Genomic DNA, 23,787 nt, shown 5'->3' on the forward strand with positions numbered 1-23,787 from the left:
AGTTAACTACTTATGCATTTTTTGCAACATGGAAGCATATGATATGAAATATAGTCTAATCAAATATTGGAGAAGACATGTAAATGATACTGAAAGTAGTCTCAAAAGATACCAATTGAAGATCAATGGCGAGCTTGAGAGACATGAGAGTTCTTTGAGATTTTGCAGTGGAAGATTGTTGTCTTTCTCCGGGGACCTTATTTTCCTTACAATGAGACTATCACATGAAATAGACTTGAAAAGATGTTAGTCTCAAAGTGTTAGATTATAGAGTAACCTCCCCCTAAAGATGTGCATACAAGTTTTGAATATTTGTAGGAGACATGCACTTTGATTTGATATCAAGAGGAGCAAATTATCCATAATCCAAACTTTGGCACATATAAGTTAAATGATACAACTTGTAGTAATCAAAATTTTCAATTTATGCATCATTTACTATGGAGTGATATAAAAGCTATGTGCCGTGCTTAAATAATCATTTTAAGCCATGTAGGTTTGCTTAAGTATATGAATTAAAAACAAGCAATCCTACCATATGATTTACCTAGTATGCATGATTTTGAACAAAAGTACAAAACAAATGTAATACTAGGCAAGAAAGGTAAACTAGATAAAAGATAAATAGATACGCATATCTAAAATCGAGAAATATAATAAAACTAGTTACCTTAGTCATGGGTGGGAAATTTGGGTCCAAAGTTTTTACTAACCCACTTGGCAATAAACTTGATCCAATATGATGTATCCCATGATATACATCCCAACTTTGCCAAGTCTCCAAATTTCCCGAGGACCTTTGGTCCACTCACTTCCCTTTCGGGATCCAAACCTTCTTGGTGCTTTTCATGGTTGAAATTATCTCCTTTGGCACCCAGATGCGTTTGGCCCCTTTTTCTTTGTTGGCTTGCTTGTTGGCCTTGATTGCTATCACCTTTCCATTCTTCTTCTTTTTGATTAAGTATGGTGTAGCAGTCTTTTTATCCACCTTTTTGATGTAGGTGTTGGAGATTTTGCTTGATGACTTTTGCTTGAGCTTTTGTCTTTGTTTATCCCCGGTCATCGCCTTGCATTGGAAAGACTTGTGGCCTTCCTTGTGGCACAGCCTACAAATCACAGTTTCTCCCTCTACAGGCTTGTTCACTCCCGCAGTGGTGTTATCCTGTGGAGGTCGGATTTGTTTGGCTTTGCCTTTCTTGTCATACAAAGCCTTGCCAAGACGAGCCACTTCTTGCTTTAATTGTTCATTTTCCTTTGCAACCTCATCCGAACATGTCTCTACAACAATATTCTCAACAACAACTTGGTTGCAGGGGTTAGAATCATCAATTAAATCAAAGCAGGAAGTAGAAGCATCTTTCTTAATTATTTCAGGTATTTCAACTAAAGATGCTGCTGGGGTGCTACCAATGTTTTCTAGCTTAGTAGTTAGCTCATTATTGTGTATGCTAAGAATTTCCATTTTCTCTAGCAAATTTTCAATAGCTTCTTGAGAGCTAGCTAACTTAGCCTTAAGTTTTTCATTCTTTTTAATAAGGCTATCATCGGTAGCAGTGGATGGAGCACTAGACTCTAATAGCTCAATTTTAGTTGATAGCTCACTATTTAAGTTTGCAAAAGTTTCAAATTTTTCTAGCAAACCATTGTACTCATTTTGAGAGCTAACCAACTTATTTTTCAAAGTTTTAAGTTGAGCTTTTTGCTTAGTGCAAACATCCTGGAAAAAATTTACGGCTTCCGCAAGCTCTTCTAGAGAGGCCTTTCCCTCACCTTCATCATCACTACTACTTTCATCACTAGAGGATGGAATGCTTTTGTTACCTCTCGCCATAAGGCATTTGTGTGATGACCGTGATGATCGTGACGAGGACCGGTGGCTGCGTGTCCTTGGAGGCTCATCTTCACTTGAAGAGTCATCCCAAGTTCTAACACTTGTGAGCGCCTTGCCTTTGCTCCTCTCCTTCTTGGGTTTGACCATATTTGGACAGTTGTCCCTGAAGTGGCCTTTCTCCCCACATGCGAAGCATCCTCTCTTCCTTTGCTTTTTCTTGTCAATGTTAAAGAGAAGATCCTCGACCTGCAGGGGCACACCCATTAGATTAATCTTGCGGATCATCCTCATTACCTTTCCGACGCGTCGGATTGTTTCTTCGTCCTCGGAGGATGATGTGCATGGTTGATTATCATCATCACTATCTTCTTCTTCCTCTTCTTCACTTGAGGAACTTGGAGCGGGAGCCTTCTTTTTGCCCTTCCTTTCATCACATGCAAAAGCATATGGCTTTGAGGAAGTTGGCTCCTCTCCCCGACTCATTTTTCGCGACATCTCAAAGGCCGCGATTTTCCCAATCACAATGGTCGGGGTCATGTTGCTCAAGTCCTCCATGTTGTGAAGGATGGTGATGATGCTCCCATATCTTTGTTGTGGTAGCAGGGAGATAATCTTCCTCACAATGTCCGCATCACCTAGCTTATTAATGCCAATAGAATTGAGCTCATTGATTATTAGATTCAAACGAGAATACATGTCTCTAACAAGCTCATCATCTTTCATGACAAAAGAATTATACTCATTTAAGACTAGGCAATGTTTTTGCTCACGGACATTGGATGTGCCGTCATGGAGCTCATGCAATTTTAGCCAAATCTCATTAGCAGTTTTCAAGGTAAATACTTGATTGAAAATATTCATGCTAAGAGATTCATACAAGCAATTTTTGGCTCTAGCATTTAAATGGATTTCTTTTTCCTCACTCGTGGTGGGTTTCTCGGGATTCTTGAGAGGTTTCATCCCGTCACGAGTGACTCTCCAAACACCTAGATCAACGGCCTCTAGGTAACAAGCCATTCTAGCACTATAATATGGGAAGTTAGTGCCGTCAAAGTGTGGTGGCCTATGGGTATCCATCCCTTCCTCAAAAAAGCGTCGGCTCTTTTAGCGGTGAAGCTAAAGCGTTTCAAATGAGCCAAACCGGGCTCTTATACCAATTGTAGGAAACGGGTGACGCCTAAGAGGGGGGGGTGAATTAGGACTTCTAAAACTTTTACTAAACTAGGCCACAATTAAATCCCTAGAGCAAAACCTATGCAAGTAATCAAAACTAGAATGTGCAAACTAGGTTTTGTCTAAGTGTTGCTATCTCTACCGCAAAAGGCTAAGTTTCAATCTACACTAAATAAGTATGACTACAAGATTGAAACTTAAATGCTTAATATAAATGCGGAATGTAAAGAGCTAAGTAGAGAAGCAAACTCTCGTGGATGACGCCGGTATTTTTACCGAGGTATCCGGAACCGCGCAAGGTCCCGACTAATCCTCGTTGGTGCCCCTACGCAAAGGGAAGCCCACGCGAGGGCCAAGCACCACGGTCGAGTAACTCCGTAGAGAGCCGCGGGCCTTCTCCACGCGCAAGTGGTGCTCCGCTTCCGGCTCCTCTCGGACGCTCCCCGCCGTCTCCACTATCGAGCTTCTGGCCGAAACGCCACGGGCCTCGTTCCCTCCGATACACGGTGGCGGCCGTGACACAAACGCGGTTGTCACGGTCTCGCAAGACTCTCGCCCCACTCGGTACAATTACAACGGCTCGCGCAAGAGCCAAGGGGTTGTGAGGTTTATCTAAACTCACTCAACTAACTAGGATTCACCTAGAGCAAGCGCTAAAGCGGTCTAACTAACCTAAGCACTTCGCAAAGCACCTACGCTAATCACCGAGTGATTCTATTAAGCACTTGGGTGTTTGAGCACTTGGAAATATGCACTATGTGTATTGGAATGTTGCTTGGGCTCTCACACTAGAGAATGGCCGGTTGGGGTGGTATTTATAGCCTCCACACTCCCAACTAGCCGTTGGACAGAAAGCAGCAGCTTTCTGTCGTCGGGTGCACCGGACAGTCCGGTGCACCACCGGACACTGCACAGTAGATGTCCGGTGCACGCCACGTCAGCCGACCGTTGGCGCCTGTAGCAGTCGACCGTTGGATCCGACCGTTGCCGTCTGCCCGTTGGCACACCGGACAGTCCGGTGCTACAGCCAGAGAGCGCCTGTCTGCGGCCTCTCTTCGCAGACTGTCCGGTGCCTCACCGGACAGTCCGGTGCACACCGGACACCGATGTCCGGTGCGCCACCTGGCGCTGGCTGACAGCCCTCGTCTTGGATTTCTTCGCTGATTTCTTCGAGCTTCTTTGTCCTTGAGTATTGGACTCCTATGCATCTTTTTATGTCTTCTTTTGAGGTGTTGCATCCTCATTGCCTTGGTCCAATTCTCTTCGCATCCTGTGAACTACAAACACAAACACTAGAAAACTTTATTAGTTCACGGATTGTGTTGTTCATCAAACACCAAAACTCAATTAGCCAAATGGCCCGGGGTCCATTTTCCATACAGCTGGGACCCCCCATCCTCCAGTCCGCGCCTTCAGCTGTGCACACCGCGCGATGCCGCGCCCAGGACACCGCCGAGGGCGCTACCCCGGCCTCCCCGCGCGCCCTGCACGCACAGCCGCGCCTCTGCCCGTCGAGCGCGCCACCCGATGCCGCACCGACCGATGTCCCGAGCCACGCCCGCCGAGCGCCAGGCCGCGACGCACCCCAACCCCGTGCACCAGACGCGATCCCGGCCGAACCCTGCCCCAAGACGATGCCACGTCGACCACGGCCGAGCCACCAAGCGAGCCCCGCGACCGTGTCATTTTCGGTGATTAATGGACTTCATGCATCCGTTTCTTCCTCCTCCCATTATTTCTCTCCTTGAAACCGACGCATCAATGGTCTTGAAGAACCGCCGACTGTTCTCCTCTCCCCCACGGCGACCTCTCTTCTTCCCTCCCTCTCTCTATAAAAGGGCAGCCGAGCCTCTCACTTCTCCCCTACCCGAGCTCGCCCCTCTCTCTAGCTCTCCTAGTGCACTGCTCGTCGCCGGAGGTTGCCGTTCGTCGCCGAAGTTCACCGGAGTTCGCCGGAGTTCGTAGTTTGTTGCCAGAGCCACGCACCCGCCATCCGAAGACCGAACCCCTGCTCTTCTCCATCCGGTCGAAACCCGTCGAGCCGTCCCCGTCACACACACGAACCCAAGGTTGAAGACGACCCAAATTAATTTGTGTATTTTCAAAATACTTTTGATTCGATTCATGAATTGTATATTTACTTTGTTGTAATATGAACACGTGTGATCCGCAATTCATGTGTATGTGCGTTATGGAATTTTTGGTAGAGATATGCGATTATTAGTACACCGTGATATTTCATGTTAGTCGCTGCGATGATTTTTGGATTAGAGAAAGATGACGAAAATTTAGTAGTCACACGTTGGTGATAAAAACAATAGATATGAATTTTTGTAGTTAAATTTGGTCACAACGAACTTTAGAAACTATTTGGAGAATTATAGTCATAGGTTCATTTTAATGAATTTAGAAAATGGTATAGAACTCATGTCATATAAACAATATAGGATTTTTAGATGATTTATCACTAGGTTATTTTATTAATATTTTATTTTTATAAAGAAAGGAGAAAATATCACTAGTAGGATGGAAAGTAGATTTTTACTAGCCAAATAAACATGTTCGCAAGTATAGCGCTTAAATTCTTAGAGTTAATAAAATACTTGTTTAGGTCAAAATAACCTCGCTTATGTTATAAAAAGTCCAATTAGTAATTTATATGGATTTTTAGAATATTAAATTCATTTTTGCTATACTCAATAATTCGAAGTTAGAAATAAAAAGGATAAAAGCAATTAATTTATTAATCAGTATTAAAGACGATAACTATCATTTAATTTTATTGATGATGTTAAAATATATTAATACTAGTTAAAACTGTATTTTATTGCACCCACACATGAATTCATCATTTAGGACTCACAATAATAGCTATAATTGAATTAATAAGGATTTACGCGTTTAGGACGTATTTAAGGTGTGATAAGTGCGACGTGTTAATGTGTATGTAATGGTGTATGTTTATGTAATGGTGCATGTTTATTTATTGGTGTATGTTTTATTTTTGTATGTGCGATGTGCGACTCTATTAGAAGCCGACTGTGTGGTAGAGGATTCGAATACGTTCGAAGACGAACCACAGGACGCTTTTGAGCAAGGCAAGTGGATTCTCCCTCTGCATATTCTTGTTGTACCCACTCATTGCATATAATAAAGTTTACTTTTTGATATACTGCATAATTTGATGGGTTTTACCTAATTAACGATTTCCTAGATTTACCAACTGTATTCCTTGTTTACCCTGGGAAATTATTAAGCTTTGCAAATTTGTGCTACCGCTCAACTTATTAATTTGGATGTCACTCATTAATTGGTATTAATGTTCCACAATTTAAATTGGCAATTATGACATTAACCCGATGGTTAAAACACCATTATTTCAAATTAATTGGAACATGGAGTGACCACCCAGGATAACAGTGCAACCATGAGCGCTATCATGGCTCTGGCTTTGGTAATTAGCTTTATATGCTTAGTGCCTAGAAACCTTACCTGAAATATGGGCAAGAGGGGGAGCGGTAGGTGTTGGCAGCCCACGTTAACATGGGGACGTATTCTTGGCTAAGGTATCTTACCCAGGGGGCCACCACCACCGTCTTTAGAAACCTTAGCGGGTTGCTTCGTATTAAGTGTATTTTGTGAAAGCCACATAATAGATCCCTAGCCATTCACCTCGACAGTGTTTAAGGGTCCGATCAACCCGGGCTAGATGGGATACTTGGCTTGTGGGTAAAGTTGTACCACCTCTGCAGAGTGTAAAACTGATATATCAGTCGTGCTCCCGGTTAAGAGCGACATGGACTCCTCACGTGATAATTGAACTTGAAGATGGAAAAAAACTGAGATCCGATGATCTGCCAATTGTTCGCTTAAATGGTTTCACTTAAGTGTTTTTGTTATACTCATATTCCTTTGTTTAATTGGGATACTTGGGATTCACACTTATTAGTAAGACAGGTGTTGTTACTAAAATGTTGACCAACAAAAATGCTTACTGCTCAACCTTAGCCTCACCTTGTTATACCTGCATTAATTTTTCCCCCACTTGCTGAGCCCCGACCATAAGTGAGCTCACCCTTGCTAATATTTTGATCAGAGGGTGATGCTGGAGACTTTGATGGAGATATTGACGACGATGAATTCTAAGTCTAACGATACGCCGATCATCTTCCTGTGGGAGATTGCCTCTGTTATTTAAATTCCGCTTTACTTTAATGTGATACTTGTTAAAGATACAATGTTTCAGATGATGTAATAAAGTATTCTAATCTCTTTATGCCTTTATTGCATTGTCTTTTGATATATTACACTTGTAACGTCAACATATGTGTGGAAATGGATCTTGGCACACATATGGTATGCGCTCGGTTCTACCCTCTGGAACCGGGTGTGACAGAAGTGGTATCAGAGGCTATGTTGACCCTAGGTCGTTAGACTAGTTAGAAATGGAAAGCCTAGTTAGCCTTTCAAAACTTGAGTTATTTTCCTCCATAAAAAATACTTATTTTATCTCCAAACTCAACTCCTTTATAATCAACTCTTCTTGTCTGATTTTCTCTCATCTATCGGAAGGTTGCTATCAGAAGAACTGCTTACAAAAGTATTACTTATGTTGCTCAAGATCGGCCAGCACCCTCTACCCCACCTTTGGATGATGAAGAAGAAACGTCTTTCTCTACCTTATCCTCATTCTTTTGGAAGGCTTTGTTATGGAACCCCTGAATCTATCACCATACTCCTTTAGGTTGATAGGATAGTTTATTGAAATAAGCTAGACACAGTAGACGATAAAACAGTGTTATACTATAATAATAACAACAATGTGAAGGTGATGTTTGATATGTTTGAGTGCAATGGTCTGATGGCCATTAGAGCATTAAAAAACATAAACTTAAGAAATTCCCCTCTAGAATCTTTTCTACTCCCCACTTCTCTAAGAATTTCAATCTCTAACCAATTAGATAGTGAACGCTCGTCAAGGACCCAACAACAACCGGAACCAGCGTGGTCAACAGATACCACCACCATCATCGAACCCCAACATGGAACAGTTCATCGCCGCCCAGATGCAGTTTTTGCAAGGACTCACCGCAACTGTTCAACAGATTCAGCAGAACCAGCTGAATCAACAGCATCAGCAGCAACAGCAGAATGCACCCCCGGCCAGAGACAAACACCGGGATTTTATGAGTCATCACCCGCCAACATTCTCCCATGCGGTTGATCCTTTGGATGCCGATGACTAGCTCAAAGTCATTGGAAAGAAGTTGGATATTACCCAATGCAACGATCGGGAGAAGGTCTTGTACGCCTTGGGAAGACTCGAGGGAGCCGCGTCCGACTGGTGGGATGCCTTCACAGCGGCACACCCCAACGCGGATACAATAACCTGGCAGGAGTTCCAAGCGAACTTCCGCGCTCACCATATTCCCTCGGGAATTATGAAGCTGAAGAAGAAGGAGTACCTTTCCCTTACTCAAGGGAATATGTCGATCAGTGAGTATCATGATCACTTCACTCAGCTTTCACGCTATGCCCCTGAAGAAGTGGACACAGATGAGAAGCGCCAAGAGCGTTTCCTAGAAGGATTGATTGGACCTCTAAACTATCAACTTTAGAGTCATACTTTTCCTAATTTCCAGACACTGCTGAACAAGGCAATTGGCCTTGAAAGTAAAAGAAGGGAATTATCTGACCACAAAAGGAAGTTTCAAGGTTAGTCCAGCAGGAACACCCGCCCGAACAACGCTCAAGGTTCGCCGTTCCGCTCTGGAAATCAGGGTGGAAATAATTATCAAGTGCAACGCTCTAGACAGCAAGGCCAGAGGGACAATCAAAGCTAGAACCAGCAAAGGAGCAACACTCAGACCAACCAAAGGTCTAGTGGGAATTCACAGAATCATCAAGGTGGCGCCAGTAACACGCAGGCTAGAAGCAAAAACGCACCAGTCCAACCCAATGGCTATTTCAAGTGCGGTGAGCTAGGCCACTATGCTAATAACTGCCCAAAGCGCAACCAGTAGGCACCTCAGAAAAGCAATAACCAGAGAAATGACCAGAACACCCCCGCTCGTGGATCTGCACAGAAAAAGACTCCGCAGAACCAGAGTAGAGGAAGGGTCAATCACGTCACCGCAGAATCAATGCATGAAGATGCTGACATAGTGTATGGTATGTTCCTTATTAACTCCATACCTGCGTCAGTTTTATTTGACTCTGGAGCATCGCATTCATTTATAACTGAGTCATTTGTGGAAAAGCACAACATACCTAAGTACCCCCTTAAGAAGATGTTACATATTAGTTCACCAGGAGGTAACATGAAGGCCACACACTCATGCCCCCATGTTAATCTCAAGATTCAAGGAATAGATTTTTCAGTCAACCTAGTGGTCCTAGGATCCAACGGTATTGATGTGATTCTTGGATGCAACTAGTTGAAAAGTTGTGATGGAGTGATACAGTGTGCCAACGTAACAATTATGTTGACAAGTCCTCAAGGTGAAAGAATCCAAGTTAGCATAGACAAGTCAACAGATGCAAAAGGGAAGACAGTGATCAATCACTTGGAAGAAAAGCCCTTGGAAAATATCAAGGTAGTGTGTGAATACCTAGACGTATTTCCGGAGGAATTACCAGGTATGCCACCTGACCGTGATATAGAGTTTTCTATTGAATTATTACCCGGAACCGCACCTATCTCGAAAAGACCTTATAGAATGGATGTCAAGGATTTAGTAGAACTGAAGAAACAAATAGAAGAATTACTAGAAAAAGGTTTCATTCGCCCAAGTTCATCCCCTTGGGGAGCCCCAGTTCTATTTGTGAACAAGAAGGATGGTTCGAGGAGAATGTGTGTTGATTATAGAAGTTTGAATGAAGTAACCATCAAGAATAAATACCCATTACCTCGGATTGAAGATTTATTTGATCAGATGAAGGGAGCTAAGATATTCTCGAAGATAGATCTGAGATCGGGATATCATCAGTTAAAAATTCGAGGAGAAGATGTACCCAAGACAGCCTTCACGACGAGATATGGATTATATGAGTTGTTGGTCATGTCGTTCGGACTGACTAATGCACCAGCATACTTTATGAACTTGATAAATAAAGTATTCATGGAATATCTGGATCAGTTTGTGGTCGTATTCATTGACGACATACTGATATATTCTCCGAATGAAGAAACTCATGAAGATCATCTAAGGCTAGTCCTACAAAAGCTTCGTGACAACCAATTATATGCAAAATTCTCGAAGTGTGATTTTTGGTTGAAGGAAGTTGCTTTCTTAGGGCATATTGTTACCGATGGTGGAGTTAAAGTAGACCCAGGAAAAATAAGTGAGATACTAAATTGGAAGCAACCAAAGGATGCGTCCAAAATCAGAAGTTTTCTTGGATTGGCAGGATACTATAGAAGATTTATTGAAGGTTTTTCCAAGTTAGTGAAACCTCTTACCTCTCTACTGGAGAAAGGTAAAGAGTTCAATTGGGATGAAGCTTGCCAGAATTGTTTTGAAGAACTCAAGAAAAGGTTAACCACTGCACCAGTATTGGTAATGCCAGACATCCATAAGGGATTTGATGTATATTGCGATGCATCACACCTTGGACTTGGATGTGTGCTAATGCAAGAAGGAAAAGTGATAGCTTATGTCTCAAGGCAGTTGAGAAAGCATGAGAAGAATTATCCTACGCATGATTTGGAACTAGCTGCCGTAGTGCATTCTTTGAAGATTTGGAGGCATTACATGATTGGAAACAAGTGCAAAATCTTCACGGATCACAAAAGCTTGAAATATATATTCACTTAGAAGGAATTCAATCTAAGACAGAGAAGATGGCTTGAGTTGATTAAGGACTATGATTTGGAAATACAATATCACCCAGGAAAAGCCAATGTAGTAGCTGATGCATTGAGCCATAAGGGTCAAGTGAACAACATCACTACTCATTTAATGTCACAGGAATTGTGCTAGGAAATGGAACAACTCAACCTTGATATGCTCAATAATGTAGAAGCAACGGTTATGGAAGTTGAATCTACTTTGGAAGAAGAGATTCGTAAAGGACAAGAGTCGAATGAGAAAATCAAGGAAATTAAAACTTTGATTGGGATGGGTAAAGCCCCAGATTTCACGGAAGACGATCAAGGCACAGTATGGTTTAAGAAGAGAATCTGCGTACTGGAAATCGAACACCTGCGCCAACTTATTTTGAGAGAAGCTCATGATTCAGCTTACTCTATTCACCCTGGGAGTACAAAGATGTACCAGGATCTCAAGGAAAAGTATTGGTGGTACGGATTGAAAAGAGATGTTGCTACTCATGTTGCATTATGTGACGTGTGTCAGCGAGTTAAAGCCGAACACCAAAGACCAGCAGGATTGCTACAACCTCTCAAGGTACCAGAATGGAAATGGGAAGAAATCGGTATGGATTTCATAGTTGGACAACCCCATACTCGGGATGGCTATGATTCAATATGGGTCATAGTAGACAGGTTGACTAAAGTGGCACACTTTATACCTGTGAAGACAACTTACTCAGGAGCCCAGTTAGCAGAGTTATACATGTCGAGGATTGTTTGTCTGCATGGAGTACCAAAAAAGATCGTATCAGATCGAGGAACCCAGTTTACCTCGCGCTTTTGGAAAAGACTACATGAGTCCATGGATACCAAGCTAAACTTCAGTTCAGCTTACCATCCGCAAACAGATGGGCAAACAGAAAGGACAAACCAAGTGTTGGAAGATATGCTAAGAGCTTGCGCTCTAAAGCATGGTAGAAGCTAGGACAAAAGTTTTCCTTATCAGAATTCTCGTATAACAACAGTTATCAAGCAAGTCTAAAAATGGAACCATTTGAAGCACTTTATGGACGAAAGTGTAGAACACCGCTTTATTGGAATCAGACCGGAGAAAGTCAAGTATTTGGTCCAGAAATTCTCCAAGAAGCAGAAAAGCAAGTATAGATTATCAGAGAAAATTTGAAGACAGCACAGTCAAGACAGAAAAGCTATGCTGATAATAGAAGAAGAGAGTTGATGTTCGAAGTAGGAGACTTCGTATACCTTAAAGTTTCACCGATGAGAGGAATGAAAAGGTTTAAAGTTAAGGGAAAATTATCTCCTCGCTATATTGGCCCATTCAAGATTTTGGAAAGAAAAGGTGAAGTAGCCTATCAGTTAGAGCTACCCGATAGTTTGTTAGATGTGCATGACGTATTTCACGTATCACAACTTAAGAAGTGCTTAAGAGTACCGGAAGAACAGTTACCCATGGAAGAACTGAATGTCAATAAGGATTTGACTTATTTAGAGTACCCAGTCAGAATTTTGGAAACATCTCACAGAATTACATGGAGTAAAGTTATTAACATGTGCAAAGTTTAGTAGTAGTTATAATAATAATAATAATAATAATAATAATAATAATAATAATAATAATAATAATAATAATAATAATAATAATAATAATAATAAAATGATGGATTGATAGAGATAGACATTTCACATCAGCATTGCTCTATACTTGAACTCGGGTTAACATGACTTGCTTTTACTCAGGTTATCATCATGGGTCTTATGCGTCGGCTAATGGGAAAGCCTAAACGAAAAGATGAGCATTATATTTCCCTCCATGATGTACGAGAAGCGACAAACAATTTCAATGACGAAAATGTCATTGGAAGTGGAGGGTTTGGGAAGGTTTATCGAGGATATTTGAAAGATGGGACCGAGGTGGCTGTGAAGCGAAGGGACAAGGATTCACGTCAAGGAGCAGAAGAATTCGAATTCGAGAAGGAGCTGCTGTTCAGGCTGGAACACCCCAATTTGGTTTCTCTGATCAAGTACTGCGACGAAAAGGGTGAGATGATCTTGGTTTATGAGTACATGAAAGAAGGTACTCTACAGAGCCATCTGTATGGCTCCAATAAGCCTCCACTCAGCTGGGAGCAGCGGTTGGAGGCTTCGACGGGAGCAGCGAAGGGGCTGAACTATCTGCATTCCAATGGCATTATCCACCGTGATGTCAAGTCTTTAAACATCTTGCTGGATGAGAACCTCTGCGCCAAGATGGGTGACCTGGGCATGTCAAAGGCAGGTCCCGAGTTGGACAAAACTCATGTCAGCACTCGAGTGATAGGCACCATTGGCTATCTTGATTTACAATATTGGATGACGGGGCATCTGTCAGTCAAGTCTGATGTTGGCTCTTTTGGAGCCGTCCTGCTAGAGGTGCTATGTGGCAGGGCAGTGATTGACCACAGACTTTCAGCGGAGAAGGTGAACTTGGTATGCTGGGGAAAGAAAATGCTGGAGGAAGGGAATGTGGCCGAAATCGTCGACGAGAAGATTCGAGACACAACCCACCCGCATAATCTGGCCATGTTTGGCAGCATTGTGTTAAGGTGCCTGGCAGAAGAGAACGCGGAGCGGCCAACGATGGAAGAGGTGCTCAGAGACCTGGAGTGGGAGCTGGGCATGGTTCGTGCTGGAAACCCACCAGATGAGTCTGTCCATGGCAGCGCCAGTGTGGCTGCTGAAAACTCGGGTGAGTCTGGTCATGCCGCCGTCTCTTCTCAGGAGAAGAAAGTCAAAGCTTTGGAACGGTCCCAAGGTAAAACTTACGAGAGAAGTCCAAGCGTATCTCATGAACTCTCCGCCACATCCACGAGCCGTGCGGCCCGCCTGTCCGGAAGTCGATTCCTGCAGGGTCGCAATGGCAATGCCATGAAGATGAAAGGTCCTGTCGAGCTCGAGAGCATCAGTGAAGACGAGAACTGTTTCTGATCATGCATCAATTCTCTCCTCAGCCAACCGATTCGAGGGATCGGAGGGGTGATCTGCGTTGCTTTTCTTTTCTTTTCTTTTCTTTTCTTTTCTTTTTTGTGTCGTCAATTCTAGCTACTAGATGGTGGGCTCTGCTCAGGTTGAACTAGTACTATCTTGTATTACTTATAGTTAAAAGACGCCAAGCATTCGAGCTCTCTCCGCGTTCCACGGACTCTCCACTAACACGCACGCGACGCGTGGCCCATGTCTCGGACGCGAAATCTTTAATTCAATTTAGCGAACCAGGACCGTCGTGAGCTCACGTCCGCCTCTCCACGCCTCTGCCCACTCGTCCTCCACATCACCCGCCCCACTCGTCCTCCATCTCATATGTCCCTACCGCGCGAGGGGCGCCTCCCCTTCCCAGATCCCCCAACGGCGTCCTCTGCCTTGCCCTCCTTCGTGTCCCGCATGCCGGTTAAGTGGGAGCCGCCGTCGTCGCAGATGCTGGAGTATAGCCCCAACAACGAGGACATGTGGGAGCCAGATCTGAGGGGTGGCGGCGGTAGGGGCGAGAGGCGGGCGCGCGCTGGAGCAGGTGCTGGGGAACGTGGCATATAGGAAGAGGACGCCAGCTCGCCGTCCTCGGAGATGTCGGTGGATGACCCTAGCGGCGGCGGCAGGTGGGAGCTAGATCTGCCCGATGACCCTCTTCTTCTTGGCCAAGAGATCCGCGCCGCAACGGGAACCCTATTCTTCTCGGCCACGTTCACCACCTCCACCCGAGGACGATAACGACAACGATGACGAGGAGGTTTGGGTTTGTTTCTAGCTTCGCATGGGTCTCTTGGGGTTGGGTGCATTGTCAGGTTCTCGGTTTCTTGATTTGCAGCACCCAGTTTCTTGGGGATGACCAGGTGCGGCCAACAGCGGCGCTGGGTCGCCACGAACAGGTGGTCCACAACCATGATTCTCGATGACGACGCAAGGTCACTGTGAACAGCAGTCAGCAGTTGGCCAGCCACACAGTGTCCACTGCTGGCAAGATGTTGAGCGCGTCAACAGTGGTAGTTAAGCTCCTTCTCCTACAATAGTATCTGTTATGCCTACAAGGTGCTCGATCAATTGCCACATGCATGAAAAATCATGTTACAGTATGTCAAGAGTGTAGAGGTATTTGGATTTCTAGAGCTTCAATTTGTCATGCACAATATTGCCTCCCAACGGCGAGGCTTTTATTACGTTGAGTTCGATCTAAACACTTGTGTAGTTTAGAAGACTGCATGACAAATCTATTGAGAAGACATAAAAAGGTTGTCTAGAAATATTAGTGGTAGTTTATAGAACTACAACTCATAGCCTTTGTATATGTATTTCGCCATTCAATTGTTGACATTGGAGTGAAGTAAATTTTAGATGAAAAATAGCATAGCTGGTTTCTGACATTGATTTATAAGGAGATTGTTGTTTGTTGATTGCTATCCAAGTGTTGATCATAAATTGCTGGTTGTATCTAGACTAGGCCTCATTGTTGTTTTTCTGTGTGTATGAAATTAGATTTACTTACTGAAAATAATTTTAAATAAACAAATGGTATTCTTTGTAACTTCCAGACAATCCAACTGTCTCGATTTTTGAACTGTTGACAAATTCCATGTGTTGTAAACACAAATAATCATATCTTTACGCGTTCAATAATAACTCAGCCTGAACTCTAAACCAGACCAGTTCCGTTATTTGCACCAAGGTCTTGCAGTATCCTAATGTTTTGGTTGATCAGTCTTTACAACACGAAAGTTGGCCTTGCCATTTCACGTCACTTTTTCCTCCATCTATCTTAAAGTGTTATTGCAAATGCTCCTCCACGCTTGTCTCCCACCTGATACAAATGGTTCTTTCCTGTATTTACACTGATCGGAAATGTTTCTTGGATCTGCACGCAGGAAGGTGCTTAGAATTGTATTAAGAAAGGAGAAAAATATAGCTACAAAACCAGTTGTTTGCAGGGAAATAAATGAGGAATACAACTACAAACTACTGGGAGGAATACAACTACATGAACTCTCAAGGGAACCCAGTAGTTTGTAGTTGTATTCCTCATTTATTTCCCCAAGCTTCCTGTGAAGGGCTGTGGACACTCGAGCGATGTTAGTTATTAGCGGGGGCAGCATGGTCGGCATTGGCTGCGAGGCCATGATCACCAGCTCACAAGGTCGAAGGAGGAGCAGCACCTTCAAGTGCAGCCTTTTTTTAATGCAAATAGGTGAGGCTATATTTATTTCAAGAGAACATTATAATACTCTGCACATGACAATCTGTACATATGTCCTCTTTTTTGTGGGGTTGTGTGTGCTACATTATAAAAACAGGGTTCGAAAAAGAAAGGGATAGCGTCGTTGAAGGTCAGTTAAGTTGAGCTGTAGCTCAACTAGACTCACAGAAGGCTCAAGCTTAAGTGCTTAACATATGGTATCTGAAATGTTAACTGGATAGTAGCAAGTAGTACTCAGAAACTTGCATAGGAGTGAGAAGATGCTAATCGTATTTGCCTTTTTAAAGCTTTACTCGACAATATACACATAGGATTGAGTAAAAAACATAGTGACCTGAAGAAGCGCACCAGCCAAACTTGAGGTCTGATAACAGACCTCATGAGGAGACAATTTAGATACATGACCTTCTTTACCCCTTCAGTAATATTTGAAACGAAAGGGAGAAAACCTAATAATAAGTTGGCTGCAAATCCTAGACACGTGGCAAAAGATCAACAATAGATCAAATAATCCTCTGTTTGAGATTTTTGAACTTTGCAAACAGGTCATCGCTGCTTTCCTGCATACATAGAAATATTGAAAAAGGGCATATCAACAATGTTTTGATCTCATACGAGCCATGTTCTTTTGTGACAAATTTGACCACTACTTTACCTGACCAGTTGCTGATTTGGGGACCAATCATGTTTGCAAGTATCGTATTTGCTTTCCTTTTGCAAGACAGTACAAGCCATTGTTAGTCATGTATTACTTCAGAATTATAAGTATTAAAGGTATGTGCTTACAGTTTCTATTTCGCTATTGGAATTGGTGTTAATGGTATAACTGAATAGTGAACACTGATGACTTCTATATAGCCATCTGATATAAACAAGCTTGGTGAATTGTGGCATTTTGGATATAGGAGCCTCCTGATATAAGATAAAATACCAATCAGATTCTTCAAAAATCCAGAGTCGCTTAGGATGCATAAGCAGAGCAAGTTCTTAAAGGAACAGAGGTCACCAACTTGCTGCCTAAATTCTAACAGGTACTTGCTGTACCTAAATTGTATGCACTGGCAATTGAAAAACGCATTAACCGTATCACAAGACAAGACAAGACCACACGTTACAGCTCAGAAACGGTTCCATTATACTTACCATTGAAAATTGCTGCAAGTATTATGTGTATTGTAACTGTACTGCTGTACACCAGTTATAATCTCATTATCTTCTCTTGTGGTTGAGTTGGCCATTTGGGGGGCTATAATATCTGGGGGAAATTGTGCTTGTACAATAAAAAAATTCCATACAGCCACACGCATGCACTGGGGACCCAAAAACATAGGATAAAGTTCCTCACCCTCTTTGTCCCTGCCATGATCCCCCCTGGAATTTAATCCATGGCCCAAGTTGCGATAGAATTATAGACTGGGGGGCAACTTGGCCCTCTGCTGGTGCTTCCTCTACAGCCAAGAGCACCATATCTGGACTGAACCCTACTGTCTTTTTCACTGTCAAATTGCCCAGTTGTCCACTGAAGTGGACATCTTCTCTTCTCTCAAACGAATACTCAAGTGACCATTTGACAATCCAAAAAGAATTGGTTTGGTGATGCAGCTGTTTGTTGGCACATCTGATTTGGCGTGCGTGCATGTTCCCACTGCTGGCAGGCACTAGCCTGATTTCTCAAATTCTGAGACAAGCCTCTGTGCTGACGGCTACACGTTACCTTGCAGATGTTATTACGATAAATGATGATTAGTGCCGCTATATGCATAACTTCAGGTTGTTTCCAAATTCACTTTCTAATGTTCACCAATTTTCTTCATGTGAACCTTTTGCAAACTAGATCATGCTCACTTCAAGGTTCAGTGAAGTTGAGGAACCTATTTGCTGATCAGCCACACAGAAAATTTGGTGACTTCATTAAAGGAGTATTTACTCTCTTCCACAGATTTGGGAAATGTTTATTTGCCTGCTGTAGTGAATTAAGAAATTTTCATGTCCCTATATTTTCTTATTTGCCATGTTTATAATAATTATGCTCCATCTCCATACGGATTTCTCATTTCTTGAGATGAATCCGTTCGTCGTGGTCAATGGGGAGCCATATCCTCTGGACATCAGAGGAGAACTAGATGACACAACAGCCTTCAAAAACTTCAAGAAGTGAATCAGATTTCCCAGGGATACCATGGCTTGTACTGTCTTGCAAAAGGAAAGCAAATACATGGATGAAGCCTTCATTTCGTGACTTCCTTTGCTTTTGTTTTGTTTATTTAGGGATGGAATAAGTGAAGGACAATTCAACTATGTTTTGATCCTTGAAATGGACGCGATAAGGAAGGCTTGTGCCTCTCTGGAAGATGGGTATCTACCCCCAGTGACATTTGTCGTAATACAGAAAAGGCACCACACAAGGCTCTTCCCTAGAGTTCATGGAAGGAGAGATGTTACTGACAGAAGTGGGAACATTCTTCCTGGTTAGTACTGTGATGTTCATCCTTGTTTAATGACAACCTTAGCATTAGCATTTGCTTGTCACTGAGATTGGACCCTGGTTGGTTTAATGACAACCGCCACATTAGCCATACTGTATCTTTGGGAGATCTCCACTTCTAACACAAGCATGATACTATTTTGAACACATACATGCATGTTGGCTGTAATTTGTGACTCTTTTCTTCCTGTTAAAATACACAGGAACTGTGGTTGATACCGAGATTTGTCATCCGCGGGAGTTTGATTTCTACCTTTGTAGCCATGCTGGAATTCAGGTATGTTTTAGCAGGTACTTGATAGTGTGTTATATTCGTCCCTCTGAATGTAGATTCGTTTCTCCAGGGAACCAGCAGGCCAATACACTATCATGTCCTCTACGATGAAAACCGTTTCTCGGCTGATGGGCTGCAAATACTTACAAACAACCTGTGCTACACGTAAGCTTAGCTTGATCCTGATCCCCAATATATATTTGCTGCCATCTGAACTCAAGTTTTTTTGTTGTTGTTTTGCAAATGCAGATACGCACGATGCACGCACGCTGTCTCAATTGGTAAGTCTATATGCCAGTTTCACCAAGTTCTTTGTGTGATTAGTCAAGTGTATTGTTGCTTCATTTCTTATTGGTTACAGTGATCCTGGCTTTCAGTCTGTGATGCATTGTAGCAGTTCCCCATAATAGAATAGACCATGTTCTTTTTTTTCTGTTTAGGCTGATGCTTCTATTTGTGTGACTGAAAGTGCCATAGCTTTTTTTCTGAAATGTTTCTTGTTTGTTTGACCTATACCTTTTCTGTCTAGATTTTTGCTTACTTTTTAGTCTTCATGTACCACCTGTCTGAGATTGATGAACTGAGACAAAAACCATTCAAAAGAAATGGCCCAGACTTTGATGCTAAATAAATAAAGTTGAATCACATTTCAACTCCTATATCTCTTCATTCTTAAATACCATGAACAAATTTTCTCTTCGAATACCATAAACTTACTTCACTATTCTAAATTCCTGGTGCTTGTGCTACCAGTTTTTCATTTACAATGATCATGATTTCAGTTTGTGATGCATAGTGGCAGTTCCCCATAATAGAATAGACCATGTTTTTTTCTGTACCTACATTTTCCCTTCTTGTACTTCTTACTCTTCCAGTGATTTAGCTACAAGCAGGCAGCTGCTAGGGCCAATGATTCGGCTAGGATAAGATGATTGTTGAGGACCAGCCGTACAAATGCAAAATGGAAACAATACATGCATGTATCAAACTTACCAAAAGTTGAGACACCTCGTATCCTTTCATCCCCATTTTTTTTTGCATACCCGGTTATTGATTTGTTGTCCATTGCAGTTGTAGAACAAAGCCTCAGCCTATTTTGCTGCTACCAACCCTCCCCCCTAAACTTGTTTAAAAAGCAACCCATTCCAGTACATAGTTGTTGCGTACAGTTTATTATCAGTGCTTGTATTCCAGTACATAGCAGCTCATTCCAGTATATAGCGGCTCATTCCAGTATAGGGAATAATAATGATAATAGTTGTATATCGTTGGCAGTTTCTTTTTTATCTTCTCTGTCGCATTTCCTACCACGTTAAACACTTGCAGATGCTTAAGATTATTTCAGAGTTGGAACTTTTTAAAACTAGAGTTTCTTATGAGTTATTCAAATCTTGTTGAATGTTGATGAAGTTACGAAACACTGGTTGATATCACCTGGGCGAGGATGTCTAAATGGCCAAGTGCTTGAAATTGCTTTTTCCATACCAAATCAATTGCCTTACATGCCAGATTTGCTCACCAAATTGTTTGTGTTGTTGGTCTCACAAATGTACATGTTAATGTCCTTATTATCTATCCATATGACTATGAGGTCTCAATTGCCTTTCATTAAGAGGCGAGAAAGTTTGACCACATTCATGTCAAAGCCAAGAATAGTGTAAATTTTAGAAAACAGTTTACTTGAGGTACCTCATAGTCATATGGATAGATAATAAGGACATTAGATATCTGGTACTTGTGAATTAGAAGATTTCATATGCCAATTTTTTGGTGGATGGAACATGACACATGTATTTATGGAGCTTTTATACTCACGTTCTTGTATTTGTTGTTTGTAGCCTCGACAAACCTGGAGTTTGAACATATGACAGATGGTGTGCTCACTTTTTTGGATGAAGAGTTGCACTTATAGTTTACTACGTTAGGTTTATGTACATAACTATGTGGATTGGCCCGACTATGGCTCCCAATACTATATATATATACCTCCTGTTATGGTTTGTTCCTATGCGCCGCTTCACTCCCGTTTGTTCCTTGTGCTGGATGGAGCCTGTGTTGGATAGGGCGCCCGAATGGGCGCCACCTGATCTAGTAGATATGGAGAGCCCTATAATGTGCGTGCATCAATTGTGTCATAGCTTGTCGCGGCACATCATGTAAAATAGCGATTTGCGCCGTAGATTACACTGTTTGCAGAGTAAGGTTTAAAATAACGGATCAGATAGAGGATGTGACAGGATAGCTGTTGGAGGCAGCCTAAATATGTTTTGCTGGGTAGCGGCAGATACAGAAGTCTATGTTGTTGGGTATGGCATGGTTGATAAATAATATAGTTTCCTATATTTTGTAATGCTTGTGGGTTTATCTGTTTGGTTCACGGACGGTAACGTAAATGGTAATAATAATGATTTACCGTGGTTATAAGTTTGAGTAGACCTGTATTCATTTTTAGTGTGTTATTTAAATATATATGGTTGGACTTAAATAAATACGATTTAATATTATCTGTTACATCTTATTATAATTATATAAACCAAGCAACACCATGGCTACTTGAGTGACACCGTTGCTTTTCCTTTTCTTTTTTAATGTTGTCGTTTATGCTGAACTAGTGTCAGCCTACATGCACGACTAGCTACAAGTGTTATATATGTATTGTCAGGAGTAAATACCGCCGGTCCAAGAGTGGACGGTATGTTACAACAAGAAGAAAGTGTCATCTTAGTTGAATTTAAAGAGACAAGATTAATAAAATAAATTTGTAAGAACAAAATGAGGATGTGACAGGATAGCTGTTGGAGGCAGCCTAAATATGTTTTGCTGGGGTAGCGGCAGATACAAAAGTCTATGTTGTTGGGTATGGCATGGTTGATAAATAATATAGTTTCCTATATTTTGTAATGCTTGTGGGTTTATCTGTTTGGTTCACGGACGGTAACGTAAATGGTAATAATAATGATTTACCGTGGTTATAAGTTTGAGTAGACCTGTATTCATTTTTAGTGTGTTATTTAAATATATATGGTTGGACTTAAATAAATACGATTTAATATTATCTGTTACATCTTATTATAATTATATAAACCAAGCAACACCATGGCTACTTGAGTGACACCGTTGCTTTTCCTTTTCTTTTTTAATGTTGTCGTTTATGCTGAACTAGTGTCAGCCTACGTGCACGACTGGCTACAAGTGTTATATATGTATTGTCAGGAGTAAATACCGCCGGTCCAAGAGTGGACGGTATGTTACAACAAGAAGAAAGTGTCATCTTAGTTGAATTTAAAGAGACAAGATTAATAAAATAAATTTGTAAGAACAAAATAAGCATATTTTAAACAGACTGGACTTTCCATTTCTAACTAGTCTAACAATCTAAAGTCAGTATAGCTTTGATATCACTTTATTCACACCAGGTTTTAGGGACAAAACCGAATGCGTAATGTTGGGCTCTTGCTTTTGAATCCTTAGGGATGTCAAAAACAAGACAACATAAATTAGTACTTTGCCCGCTTCTCCCTCCATTTAACCTTTTTCCGAAGGTCATATGAAAAAGGTGACGAATAAAGAATTTGCATATCTAACTTATCTAAAGTGCAAATATTACAAAACAAGTCCTCTAACTTATCTACTTATTCATCTCAAATTTAATTCCTTGCAATGTGATAAACAATTACAAGCATACCTTCAGCTTTTACACGAATGAGAGCTTGAAGGTAACTTCAGAAACTGAACAAATGGGGGTATTCCCCCCTCCGAAAAAGGTGAATTTATGCATGACATTGTTTCTCTATTTATAGGGGAGAGATATAGCTTCGTATGAAATTACAAGTATGTCCACAAGGCTTGTATATATGGTTCACAAATGACACAAGGGTATTATTGTCTTCTATCTCTATCATCTTGTCATCAGAATCTTGTAAACACCTTCTTCCGGCCTCGTTTGACTTCTATCTTCGTCTTCCCGTATTGTTATGACGAAGCTAATGCCTTCATCTTTTTCTTGATTTGTTCCGAAGGTGGCTATTGTCGAATCACCTGCAACACTTAGAAGTGGTTAACTGTGTGTTTTTTAGGACCTTCAAAGTTCGAAGGCCCCCAACAATAGCCCCTCGCAGTATTAGTTCGTTTCCTTGCAACGAACTCAGACTATGAAATGAACGGAGGCCTGAAGGTCCAAAAAAACAACTTCCCGTCGCAAAACAGTAAAATTTCTGAAATGTGGGGCCACTCTACAGTGGTAGTTTTTTTTCTTCATCTCCCACCATTTTTACTCATCCCAGACTCTGGACTTTGCGTATAAATAGAATGAACACCATAAAGTATTTATCATGACATTCGGCCGTTTTGTTGCTTTGAGCCATAGGTTGTCACTGAGAGTTACACTTGATTTAGCTTCGGTTGTTTTTAGTTTTCGCTAAGATGGCCGAGGGGAGCAAGAGTGAGGAGCTTGCGCTTGTCGGGTTTCATGAGGCCATGGAGAAGAGTAACACTATGAAGATAATGAGGATTTTGATTTCGAGAGTGATGCTGATGATACCGAAGAGCGACCCTAGAAACCAAGTCATGTTAACTTTGGGAAATCAATTATGAAGAGAGGACATATTGAAGCTATGAAAGGTAAATATTTTCACGATGTTTCCATAGTGAGGTCTAGTGGAGAGACCATTGTCTCTCTTCCTAAAAAGACGAAGTAGTTGTTTACCAAAGCTTTTTGAAGGCTAGGCTACGCTTTCCTCTTCACAAAATGTTGGTCGAGGTTCTAAAAAGGTTCGAAATATACCTTCATCAGCTTACTCCCGAAGCTCTAATTAAGGTTGAGATTTTTATCTGGGTAGTAAGGAGTCAGGGTTTGGAGCCAAATGCTGACTGTTTTTGCAACATCCACAAGGTGTTTTATCAAATAAAAGCTACCAAAAAAGGGCAATATCATACCAACTTTGGTTGCTACACCTTTGTATAGTGGTCAGAT

General features: G+C 41.8%; 2 protein-coding genes across 2 annotated transcripts; both read left to right on the forward strand.

Moving 5' to 3' along the window:
• The first annotated feature begins 12,580 nt into the window (after positions 1–12,580).
• LOC111589229 (probable receptor-like protein kinase At1g30570) lies at positions 12,581–13,955 on the forward strand. The gene has a single exon (XM_023301659.1). It carries the CDS (start codon positions 12,585–12,587, stop codon positions 13,800–13,802), a length of 1,218 nt encoding a protein of 405 aa, XP_023157427.1. The 5' UTR covers positions 12,581–12,584; the 3' UTR covers positions 13,803–13,955.
• Positions 13,956–17,839: 3,884 nt separating this feature from the next.
• LOC103649007 (protein argonaute MEL1) lies at positions 17,840–21,157 on the forward strand. Its single transcript, XM_023301787.1, has 5 exons — positions 17,840–18,524; positions 18,745–18,818; positions 18,886–18,980; positions 19,065–19,096; positions 20,654–21,157. The coding sequence occupies exons 1-5, from the start codon at positions 18,371–18,373 to the stop codon at positions 20,725–20,727; spliced, it is 429 nt and encodes a 142-aa protein (XP_023157555.1). The 5' UTR covers positions 17,840–18,370; the 3' UTR covers positions 20,728–21,157.
• Positions 21,158–23,787: the final 2,630 nt, after the last annotated feature.

This window comes from Zea mays, chromosome 2 (genome assembly GCF_902167145.1).
Source record: "Zea mays cultivar B73 chromosome 2, Zm-B73-REFERENCE-NAM-5.0, whole genome shotgun sequence".
NCBI classification, from domain to species: Eukaryota; Viridiplantae; Streptophyta; class Magnoliopsida; order Poales; family Poaceae; genus Zea; species Zea mays.

Bases quoted from the DNA above. Each gene is read 5' to 3' on its own strand.
- LOC111589229 (XM_023301659.1), top strand. From the start codon at position 12,585: ATGGGTCTTATGCGTCGGCTAATGGGAAAGCCTAAACGAAAAGATGAG.
- LOC103649007 (XM_023301787.1), top strand. From the start codon at position 18,371: ATGGACGCGATAAGGAAGGCTTGTGCCTCTCTGGAAGATGGGTATCTA. The intron at 18,525-18,744 runs GTTAGTACTGTG...TAAAATACACAG, and splicing joins AAGTGGGAACATTCTTCCTG to GAACTGTGGTTGATACCGAG. The intron at 19,097-20,653 runs GTAAGTCTATAT...TGTTGTTTGTAG, and splicing joins CACGCACGCTGTCTCAATTG to CCTCGACAAACCTGGAGTTT.